The following is a 12018-nucleotide window of genomic DNA, read 5'->3' on the forward strand; positions in this document are numbered from 1 at the left end:
GGTGATGCGCGTCTCAGGTTCCCTCAGTGACTGAGCAGTAAGCCACAAAACAGTCCTAAATCCCCTTGTCAGACTAAACACCCTGATACTCTGGCTTTTATTCTCACCAACACAGGTGTGAGCGCCGAAGCCAAGTCCTGTTGCATGTGCTCCTCACAAACGCACAAGAATGTCGAAAGGCAAGCAAAAGTCACACAAGTGAAATGAAGTATTTTCACTTCTTACTACTTCACCGATCTCCCTATTCTGCTTCCACTGTCTCCTCTCTCTAGACAGACTCCACGGCTGTGCTCTGCTTCACAGTGTTTTGGTGCCGTAGGAGGGAGGAAGCAATTAAAAAAGCCCTGGTGGCCTGACTTCACAGAGCCGGCAGACAGACAGGTAGAAATATAAACAGACGTACACAAAGCGCAGGCAGACAGACGGGCACGCAGTCAGGAAATTCAGGCGGGCGGACAGACGGCCACGGCGAGCTGCACACACACACCAAAGGTGGCAAAAGATGACAAGCGTGTGTGTTTGTGGATGTGTGGGACGTGCGGGGGCAGCCTCCAGCATGAATATATGATGGGAAGCATATGCCCCTCGCACACGGCTCACACCCTGTTGGCAGTGTTAACACATACGGTGTCGATTCACAGCTAGTTTATTTCTGAACAAATTAGGATACGAGCGCTCTGTTTGTGCTGCGATGTGGACAAGCTGTTGCAGGAGAAGATGAAGGGAATGAGATGCAGTTATGTATTAATAAGTCTAAAAACAAGTCATTTAGGGAACACATATTGAGGGACTTTATATGAAATCAGATGTCATTTTAGAGAGCATATCATTCCTCCCTCTTCTGGCTTATGTACAATGGTGCATGTGTGTGTGTGCAACAGAGAGAGAGAGACAGAGGGAGAACTAACCTCTCCTTGTTACCGAACCACTTTACTCTCCATTGAGGCCCTAGCAGCTTTGTCAATGGGCTATTGGTGGAAACAAGGCAGGCAGAAACTTTAGAAACATGGCCACGGCCTCTTAAAGGCACAGCATTCCTTTTCAGCGGCCTCCCCCCCCTCAACTCTCTCAGTCCCACAGCAAAACAACTGGCACACAAACATCTAAACATCTCCTTTAAGAGATGGATCTGCCAATTAGCTCAAGAGGTAATCCTGAAGCTTTACACTAACCAGAATGAAAGAAAAAAGGAGGCAGTGGAAACTCTTGCCTGCTTTTGTAGCCTTCTGCAACCTCAAGCGACCAATTTACAGAGATCGTGTGTGTGTGTGTGTGTGTGTGTTTTTTTGTTTTTAATTGCGCCTGATACAGGAGCTTATTTAAATTCCTGCGCAAGTGAAGCGCACAGCCTCGCCGAACGCTTCTCCTAACACCGGCGGCGTGCGATTCGGGCCCCCGTGGGAGCCGCATGTCGCCCCGTCCTCTGGTGACACGGTGGGCTTAGAAAACCCCATAGAGTCTGTTTATATTCACCAACTGCTGTAGCGCTTTTAGAGCGTGCAAAACAGGTGGGTAAACTTCAGCTGCATTCACTTATATTTTCTCTTCTTGTGAGGAGGCGAGGAGGGAGGGAGGGAGGGAGCGAGGGAGGGAGCGAGGGGGGTTTAAGGGAGGTGGTGCCTGCTTGCCTGCCTGCCTGCTTGCCTCTTGTTGAATGGAATCCAAGAATAGTTAGGGACCACACAGGGAGCCGAGGGGGGGAGGGGTCAGAGCCCTCAAAGATGGCTAACCATTCACACAGTCCATCTGCTGCGGGGATCAGCCCCGGCACTGAAAGCCTGGGGGTTTAAAAGGAATTTGGCCAGTGTGAAAAACCAAATAAAGCTGCCTCTACTCCTGAAAAATGTACAGATAACCTAAATGTAAAAATGCACAGAGGTGAGGGGAAAAAACAGGGAGGCAAAAGGGGGGTCGCAGTCACGCTTTTTTTGGGAACGAGCACAAGATAGCGATTGCTTGTCTGACAGAGGGGGGAGAGATAGTATTGTAATGCAGTGGTGCCAGATGTGTTTGGGTTTCTCAGGTAAACTGTAACTCATTAAGACATGTACGGACCTGAGCGAACAACACCGAGCTCGCACAATACATTGCGCAGGAAATACACAGGAAACGCGGCTACAACACGGAAAGTGAACGCTTTATTTACAGGTATCTTTCATCCAAACATAAGAAAGAAAATCAGCCCCAACAAGACTGTTTCCCCTTGTCAGGATTTGAGCCAGACAAGCAGTCAGTCACTGAACACCTTGTTGCCCTCCCATGGTGCTGAGCTGACACTACCATGGCCACCCTGCATCTTCCCACCAGCCACTATTGTCATGCGAACTGATGTGAAGGGGAAAAAACATGCTAGTCAAAATGTACAAACTCCTGTCAGCTGATCATTCTGAGCACAAAGTCAGCAAATCCAGCCCTGGACATGAGGCTGAGCTCAGAGAATGAAAGCTCACCTGTGAGGTGAGCGATGTTGTGTGTTGTGTGTGTTGCAGCCCCAGAGTCTGGCTTGTGTTGCTGCTCTAAAAGAGATCGACAAGATATCTTGGACTCACCTTCCACCCAGAGCTTCTCGATGTCCGTTTCGATGGCTGCGACTCGGAGTCCCACAGACAGAGCCCCGAACACTAAGAGTCCGATAAAGAGGACCTTCCCACAGTGCCTCTGGATGTGGCAGCCCAGAGAGAACAGGAGGGCCTGGAACCTCGCCCGGATCCACAGAGGACATTTCTGACCTACCGCCTTACCCTGGATTTCGAAGCAGGAGGGAGGGCGAGAAAAAGGACAGCATTGTTATTACTACATCACCACAGGTAAGGCTTATGTCTTGGCGTCTCTATCTGTGAAGACACCGGACAACACATGGATTCGAGTGATTCAGATTGGACGTCCTACCCCGAGTGTGCTGTCAGATTCCTGCTTAAACCTCAAGTCTCCCACATTTGACATGATTTAATCTGCAACAGTTGTGGCAGTGGTTTCTACTGATGTTAAGCTTTTAGAGGAAGAAGTCACTTTCAAGTAGTTTAAGAAACAAGAGCTTAAAAACAGACTTGTTATCCTTACAGGACAAATCCATTACAGTAAGAGTGAAAAATCAGATTATAGCTGCATATCATGATGAATCAATCTCAGTTATCATCATATAAACACAAGTTAACTGTTTTCTTGCAACTGTTTTTTGGGAAGCACAAGCCTTGTTCATCACTTTGCATTCACACAAACTAATAAATACTAACAGGATGAGTCAGTAGTTGTCTGCAATACACGGCTCTCATCCTGAATGTCAGAATCACAGACGTCACACTGCTGCACAAGACATTGCACTGGTGTTGTGGTTTCTCTCAGCAGTGCTGAAACACGTCCAAGCATCCGGGCGGTCCAAAGATGCTTTGTCAGATCAAACTCAATCAGTGAATTCCTTTACAGGACCCACCACATTTCCAAACAGACCCCGGGCCAGTGCGCTCTCCGCTGCCTGCACAAAGCCAAAAACACACGCACAGCACAACACAACACGGCCGAGGATATGGGAACAAATCCTTCCACACATACACACACTCTCACACGCACACTCCTCGCTCGCTGGCTTTAACAACAACAACACACACACACACACACACACACACACACACACCAAAAAAAAAAATGAATGAAGAGTGTGGTGTGGTGTCCATTCAAACAAACAGCGACGTTTACATGCTGCCAAATATGAAATCGCACGAAAGCATCACACTTCTGTCATGTAAACATTAAGTGCAAGGCTCCTGCTGTCTTAACTGTACACTTTATGACATTTACTACATTATTTTTGTCACGAAAAAGCTCCTGATTTCGCTTCCTGCTCCCTCAGGGGAGCTCTGGAGGTCCCCGGACCCCAGTCAGGGAGCCGCTGCTTCAGCCTACATTCCCACATGCGCCCTCACCCCCGCGATTAGACAACCGCTAAAAACCCAAAGACGACTTTTCTTTTAATTTCTCATTCACTTTGAACGCCTTCACAGTGAATCCGCACTAAACTCGGTAGCAGTGTATCACCTTTGAGATCTGTTTAAGTGCGAAAGCAGCGTGGCAGTAGCTGGGTCTCCGGAGTAGGTCTGGGTTCGCAGGCGGCTGGGAGCGCGTATAACTCGGGGGTAAATCTCCATAGACGCCGGCCCCTGGGACCCCGCGATCCGAGGCCATAGTCCGAAGAGGGTGAACGGGGCGAAGCGACAGAGAAATCGGTGCGAGTTCAGAAAAAGCGACGATAATCCAACATAGAAGAGGAGCGCATCCAGCAGCGCCGGCGACAAGTTGGATGAAGGTTTTCTAGTCTTCCCTGGAGCCAAACAAGTCTCGAAACTCCATCCCAACATTATGCGCCGAAATCCTTATAGATCCTTCAGTCTTCATTCGTCCCGATAGTTCATGAAACGACGTCGTAGTAGTTGTAGTAGTAGTAGTAGTAGTAGTAGTAGTAGTGGGAGCCTATGTCTGAGCCGTCCGTGTCAAGTCTAACTCCGATCCCGTAGCGGTAACATTTGGAGAAGTTCGCCTCTCGGCAAATCCTGAAAAGGGAGGTTTGATGGAAAAGTGCTCCGGCTCCCATTGGCCAAGGAAGAGGCAAATTACTTTGCAAACATCGCCTATTATTAGCTGCTAAGCAACAGCTCACCAAAGTGGAGAGAGAGGGGGACCACCCAGGCTGCTGCTGCCTGGGCTGGAGGGGAGGAGGGAGGGAGGAGAGGGAGAGGAGGAGGAGGAGGGAGAGAGGAACTCTTTCAATAAACTCTGCACAGCCGCGCACACGCACATGCGCGCACACTCACGCACACAGCTTGCTGCCTTGCCCGCCTCACTTGCTCTCTGAACATTATTCCCAGAGGCCTGGCCCCTCCAGTTTGTAAGAAGCAATCGCACATGCCATCTATTGATATCACAGCGGCAGGCACGCACGCAATTTTCTGCTTTTTTTTTTTTTTTTTTTTTTTTTTCTGTTTCATCAGTGACAGAAAAGAAAAAGTAGTTTTTTTTTTAAAAAGACAGAATGCAAACATGTGATTCTTCTTTTTTTTTCTCTCCCCCCCATTTCTGTCAACACTTTCCATATCACTTGAGGGCATCTCATGTTCGAAAAGGTTTTTCTTGAGAGCCTCACATTTGTTACAGAACACCCCTAAAAAGACCTCTGGAGTCGGTGCTGTGAGTGCAGTCGGGCAGCTGTGAGAAGACTTTAGCACCAACAGCTGTAACCTCAACTCCTGTGGCCTTCTATAAGTAGGTTGATGGGCCCTTCTTACACCCCAGAAAATATGACCTCTCATCCTTGTAAAGCTACCCCCGGAAAAAGATCGTAGGAATTATTCCACGCGTGCATCTTTTTTTTTTCTCTATCCACACACCTCAGAGACACCCTTATCTCTCCGTGGAGGCTTCTGGAAAGTTTCCACGTCTTGCCATGCATGATTTCACGAGTTCAGAAAGACAGACAGAAAGAAAGAAGTTGAGGGGTGTCTTGGTGCCCCCATTGGCCCCACTCATGACAGCATGGGGGTGAAGAACAAACACCTCATCACTTTGCTAAACACCAACCTGTGCTGCAGCGCAGGACATTTGTCAGGTTGCTGGTGCTAATTTGAGGCCCTCTGGGCGACTGTAAAACAATTTGAAGCTGGAGTAAAGCAATTTGAATATAGGTGTCGGTGCTATAAGCTCAATCTGTTTGTGACAGCAGGTTCAATGGATGTCACAGCGCGCCATTATCACTGTTTACATGGCACGGAGACAAAAGATGTGTGGGTATGTTGCTATCATAGGAGAAGAGGGGAAGTATCTATGTGATGATAAGTGTGTCCTTATAAGATCTGTTCAATAAAATGTCTCAAAAAAGCAGAATAAGTTCTCAGAGCTCAATGCAACTTCTTCGAATGACCTGTTTTGTCGGACCAGCAGATCAAAATCCAAGAATAGTTCAAATGTATGTGTGTATTTTGTCTATAAAATGCTTTATGATATTGTTGTTTAGTACATTTACACTTTACATGACACGTTATTAGTCAGTATTTAAACCTAATGATACACGTATATCATGGCTCATTTGATACTTTGGTTTTTGTGTTTTGATATATAGGTACTTTTATTTTGAGGAAAAGTTTACCCAAAAATGAAAATTTAGTCATCATCATCTACTGACTCCTTTTTGGAATATTTTCAAATTAATTTGGGATATCCGGGGCTCCGACAAGCTTTTTTTTTCAGTCCCCGTCCACTTCACTTGTTTAGGAGAACGCTGCTACAACGCTGTTTTGCTGTGAAGCTCCAGAAATGTTTTGCGGACTACGAATCTTCACCCGACTTTCCACCAACATTGAGGGTGAGTAGATAATGACTGAAGTTCCATTTTTGGGCAAACTTTTCCTTTAAGTGTGATATCTGAATACTTCTTCCAACACAGATGATCATAACAATATAAAAAATGATAAAAACTCTAAATTGTTTTGTTTGCTTCAAAAATATGCTTTTTTACTGAAAGCAGGTTCAAGAGTACAAGACTTCAAGTCACCACTTATGGCAAAATAATCAAACCTTTTGGACAAGTTAGGCTAATAAGATAAATTAAAGGGCTCCTTTGATGTCCAAAATTGGTGTAACTTTCTTTTATCATTATGATCCTTGTCGAACCTTTTATTTCAGATCTTCATCTCCTTCGGTGTTCCTACACTAAATGAATAAATCTGGTTAATTGGTTACAAAAAAGCAACAAGGATTCAGTTAGAGATGCAGTTTTGGAAGGAGATAAAGCAAAAGTGTCAAGCATTTGTGTTGGTGTGGAGCAGTCTCCCCATATCTCTCGTTATATCTTGACACAACAGGATAAATCCACTCTTTTGACCTGAAAAGAAGGATCACAGACACTGTCGTTAACTTCTCATTTACCTCTGCAGAAGTCAAATGACACACCAACACATATACCGGTACTTATCATCCATCTGTTCAAAACCAGAGATGACTACACGTTCTTATAACCCGCTCGTGTTTCTACAGTGGCACTGTCCGGCCTGTTTTTCCGCTTTGCTGGAACTGGGTATGGTTTGCCTGGACTGGGTTGGGTCGGGTTGACTGGTAGAAGGAAACAGGCAGCTGGAAATGGGAGCTAATGTGGAATGTGAAGAATTGGGTTGTGTGGTAGGGGGCCCCTTCAAGCCTAACAAACTCAGGGAGGTCCGAGGCCTGGTCTGGAGGCCTTGGATAAATAAACCATCTGAGATGACCATGCGCTGTGCAGATATCTGCCATCACACTGCCCCAGCCTCCAAACACAAACCGCCCAAGCGTTGTCTCCCTCTCTCCCATGTCCTGTGTCCCACATGTTCCCCCCCTCCCTCCATACATCCATCCATACACCCCTCCATCCCTTCCTCGCTTTATCTCCTCTACTCTTCCTTTAATTTCTCATTTTCTTCCCAACACCTTCGTCTCTCCCTCTGTTTCATCTGCTTCTCCACTCCAGCTCTTCCTCCTCCCTCTCCCCCCCCCTCCTATCTCCATTCCTCCATTTCATGTCTCCCCAGTGACTCCATCCATCCATCCGTTCATCCATGCATGCATGGCTGGCTGTCCGTCCGGGGTTCTGTCTGCGCTATAGGCAGAGCTACGGAACCGCTCTGGCACTCAGCCGTCGCACAACAGCCGAGACGCCCAGGGTTCAGGCCCGCAAAGTTTATTTATCGAGGAGAGAGGCTGTGAGAGTGCTCACGACTGCATTTCTTCTTCTGCTCTCACAAAGAATAAGTGAAAGTGGATGATTGTATAGAGTAGAAAGATACAGTATACGTAAAACGTTTATTTTGTTAACACTATATATAATATTGGCTCTTCAGTAGTCATTATGAAGAACTTATTAAAGCCTTATTGTGCATGACTATTTTCTAAAACTACTGGGCCATTTACTTACATTTACATTTACTTAAGTTAAACTCAACAACCTTGAAGTCAAATTATTTACTATGAACACTTGCAGGTTTGTGTTTTGTGACATAAGATGTATGCATATATGTATGATTATGCCTATTCTTGTGTTACAACCACCCTATGAGGCCCACCCTGAGCAAAGCATATAAAGATCGTAGTTCCAACCCAATCACCAAAACAATAGAAATAAATAATGTTGGCAGTGTATGTTTCTGAAAACCACCAATATGTTGCAACTTTATATTTCTTTGGGTTCAATTTTCACATGAATGATGTGAAAACCAGTGCTCATGGTCAGGTTAGGTCGAGGCACAAAAAAACAATTGGTTAGGGTTCGGAAAAGACTCATGTTTTGGCTTAAAATACGAGGTCCCAAGGTCTCATCAAACCAGCTTTGTCACCACAAACACAGCTGGAAATTGTCTCGAGGTCTCCTTAACAATGTCATGCTTACAAATGTTGAAAGTCTCAAACTGCGGCCACTGTCTCGGAAACCTTCTTGCCTGTAACTATACCACCATCCCCTCCACCTCCCGATATGACAGGTCATAAAAGTGAATATGACATGTTTTGTGGAGATGTCGATATGGTACGTAGCCCTTGACACATACAAATGTGAACGTATCCGAGATTTGCAGGAAACAGTAATTTTATCCTGGCATCTGAGCTCCTATATTCATGTACAGCAACTTCCTTACTCATCAAGAAGCAGTACTCATGAGGCTATAGAGCGAAAACTCATAAATCTCAACTTGTAGACTGTGGTCATGCAGAATAAGAATAATAGGTGCTTTATAATGATTAATAGAGTCAATGTGCTTCTAACATGGTTAACAATGGTTAACAGTACCCTGATATAAAGTGCTACCCTTTTATTTTCATGTTTTTTACTGGAACAACAGTCATTATGAGATCTGTTATTCCAATCAACAGTGCTGTGTATCTGGGGAACATTAAGGAGGTTACACGAGGAACAAAAGTTTAGCTTGTAGGAGGCAATAAGAGGAATTTTATGTGAAGCGGATCCTCCCGGGAGAGTAAGAGTAACAGCCTGATACTGTTAAGAACATTAAGTCAATGAAGGATGAACTTTTCGTTCGAGAGTTACAAGAAATATGTTTGACAGAAATTAGGAAAAGTGAATCAATTATATGAAACAAGATGCCAAATGAAAAAACTCAGCTGATTAGATACAGAGCAACTGGAAACTAGGGATGTCTATAGCACATGTCTAAGTTCCCACATATAAAAGGAAAAATCAAACTTTTACTATTAAAGAAGAACGTTATATCACAAGGGGTTTGCTTTTAAAGCCTTCTTTGTGTCTCAGTGAACTGCGTAATGTTATACCAGCGTGTTCTCCTCATATGTCCAGTTTGTAGCGGGACCAAGATCACATAGTCGAGTATATTTTAAGGAAGATTTCTTCACTTGCTCATGATTGTTTACATGTATTATAGCATCTAATTGAAGCTGTGCCTCGATCAACAAGACAGGAGGGATGATATGTATAGAGCACAAAGTTTCAACGCTATTACATCCAGGAAAAAAGCTTCATCCCATCTCCTACCCTTCCCAAAAATCTGGAAAAAAGTTGTAGATAGATGATTTTTGATGCAGGTCTGGAATTAAGATAAAGACCATATTCAAACTATACAATCACTGTGCAATCTGAAGGCGATTGAGGTGGTAGAATGATCATTTATTCACCCTCTCATTACACCCTGGGTATACTTATCTATGTGTGAGGGCACATTACTATAAATCCATTATGCAAACCACTTTAAAGCATCAAACATCACATAGACTAAGCTCTTAAAAAAGACTGAGATGTAACAAAAAAAAAATCCCCTGTAAAAACACACACAAAAAGGGAACAAATCACAAACACATTTTGGGTAAAGTCTTATCCAAATGAACAAATCATTTTCATGATAACCGAGCAGAACATTTGGCTGTGATCCGGCTGACTAGAGAGATAAAGCTGTTTGAAAATGGGAGAAAATATGCGCCAAATGAACCAAAAACCTTTTGCACTTTTTTCTGCCATAAAACATTTTCATCCTGGATGTCTGATTTAAAGTTCACAGAGTCATCTTACATAGAGTTGGGAAAACCCATAAGATGTTTTTCAACTTTACAAGTCTATAATTACATTATGTTTCTCAGACATCAGTGAAAAGGCAAAAAAAAAAAAAAAAAAAAGTTGCCTGGTAGCAGAAGAGACACTTTGTGCATTGAGCACCTCTGTCAGTCTCCGAGTCGAAGCTGCCACCCACAGTCTCGCACAAGATTAATTATGATAATGCATTTCTTTAGCCCTTTGTCATCGTAATGAATGGTTGCCTTTCTGGGGGAAAAACACACAAAACACAGAGAGAGACAGAGAAACACACTTTTCTTTAAGTCTTTGTTTGTGTGGTTGTAACAGAGGTATTGTCAGACGCTGCTAGCAGGTGGTAATGCAAACTCAGACCTGTAGCTTTAAAAGAAAACCTCGCAGCGTTGTGTGTGTGTGTGTGAGAGAGAGTATATGTGAGCAAACATAGCTGCAGTGGTATAAGCTCCGGCACTATTGTGATCTGTTACAAACGATGAAGCTCCAGTGCAAACAAAACATACAGCTGTCCTCAACGATATTTGTCTAATCTATAGTCAAAATATCTTCCAAGAAAGTAATATTTCAAAGAGTTTTTGGGACATTTTTTACTTAATACAAGCAGCTCATAACAACCATCATTAATAAATGGTAAATGTATAGTTGATTAAACTTTACTTTATAGTTATTTTACTGTTAACAAACAGTTAAATGCTTTATAAACCATTTATTAAGCAATATTTCTAATACTTTGTAGATGCTTAATAAATACCGTGTAGTCCATCTATAAACATTATTTGAGTGTCTGTTTATAAACCTTAACACCTTTACCATTTATTAATGATGGTAATTATGAAGTGTCACCCATAATTCTCATTATCTATATTTTTCAGTGACAGAAATCATAATTTTTTTTTGAAGAACTGTAGTTGGAAAGTAGGAAAATAAGCATATTTTTTTTTTTACTCATGCAGGAATTTTCTTCAACCATTTTTAAAGGGGCACTTTGTAGTTTTATGTAGCAGAATTCTAATATTAACAATATTAATGATGCAATAATATAGACGTAGAAATATTTATTTTCCCATAATTGAATAAACAAGCTGTTCTCAGAGGAAAATAAGGTCCTAGAAAGGTGGTGGGGTCCGCCAAAAATAAACAAAGTAAATCAGTATGAAATTGTGTTGTCCTTTAAGGTCCGTTTGTTTATTCAGCTTATTCGGTCAACGAGGAGAGTTTGTTTATTTAGTTTGTTTCAGCATAAAAAAATCTATGAAGGTCTTTCTCTTTGATTTAAAGTTCTTCCCCAAAACTACATAGTGCACCTTTAATGTCTTTGGCATTCACGATACTAAACCTCTTACAATCAAAAGCTATTTAAGCTCATTAGTTCAGTTCAGTGCAGGTTCGGACGGCATTAGCTGTTTTCCATAATGCACACGGACAAATTAAAGGAAAATGACAGACAAAAATATATTAACCAAAAATATGTCGGCTGAAGCTTTACCTTATGTTACCTCCCCTTTTCACATATCATATTAGCAGCTCATATTTTAGTAGACAGAAATAAAAAACAAAAGTTTCAAAACTGTCTTTAAATGTGGTGGAAAATTGAACAGGATAAAGTGATTTTAAGGGTGTGTGATTGCAGTTCAAGAAAAAGTAAACATAATTGTACCAGAAAAAAGTTTATTTTAATGATCTGGAATAGCCAATGTGTTTGCAGTTACAGCTGTCGGTGTTATAAACACTCGGCCTAATAAGATTAGAGAGAAGAGGTCACCTGCGGGTGTAAAGCAGGTCACTCGCTCGCTTCTTCCTGTGATTTTATAGTGAAAGCAATTTAAAGACGTGATCCCAATCAGCCACCCAGTCAATGTTTAGTTAATTAGCTGGGGGCCTCCACAGTGACAGACAGGGATATCTGGCTCAGTGTGTGTGTGTGTGTGTGTGTGTGTGTAAGGCATGTCACT

General features: G+C 43.0%; 1 protein-coding gene across 1 annotated transcript in view; it reads right to left on the reverse strand.

The window, feature by feature from the left end:
- ptch2 (patched 2) overlaps nucleotides 1-4564 on the reverse strand; it is a 27302-nt gene extending 22738 nt beyond the window's left edge. Inside the window, exons 1-2 of the mRNA XM_084369433.1 lie at nucleotides 4033-4564; nucleotides 2550-2742 (exon numbers count right to left, since the gene is read on the reverse strand). Coding sequence (XP_084225559.1) covers nucleotides 2550-2742; nucleotides 4033-4179 — 340 coding nt within the window. The 5' untranslated portion in view covers nucleotides 4180-4564. The remainder of the gene's footprint in view (nucleotides 1-2549; nucleotides 2743-4032) is intronic.
- Between the last annotated feature and the right edge of the window lie 7454 nt (nucleotides 4565-12018).

The sequence above is a fragment of the Pagrus pagrus genome (assembly GCF_965226575.1).
Source record: "Pagrus pagrus genome assembly, chromosome: 12".
NCBI classification, from domain to species: domain Eukaryota; kingdom Metazoa; phylum Chordata; class Actinopteri; order Spariformes; family Sparidae; genus Pagrus; species Pagrus pagrus.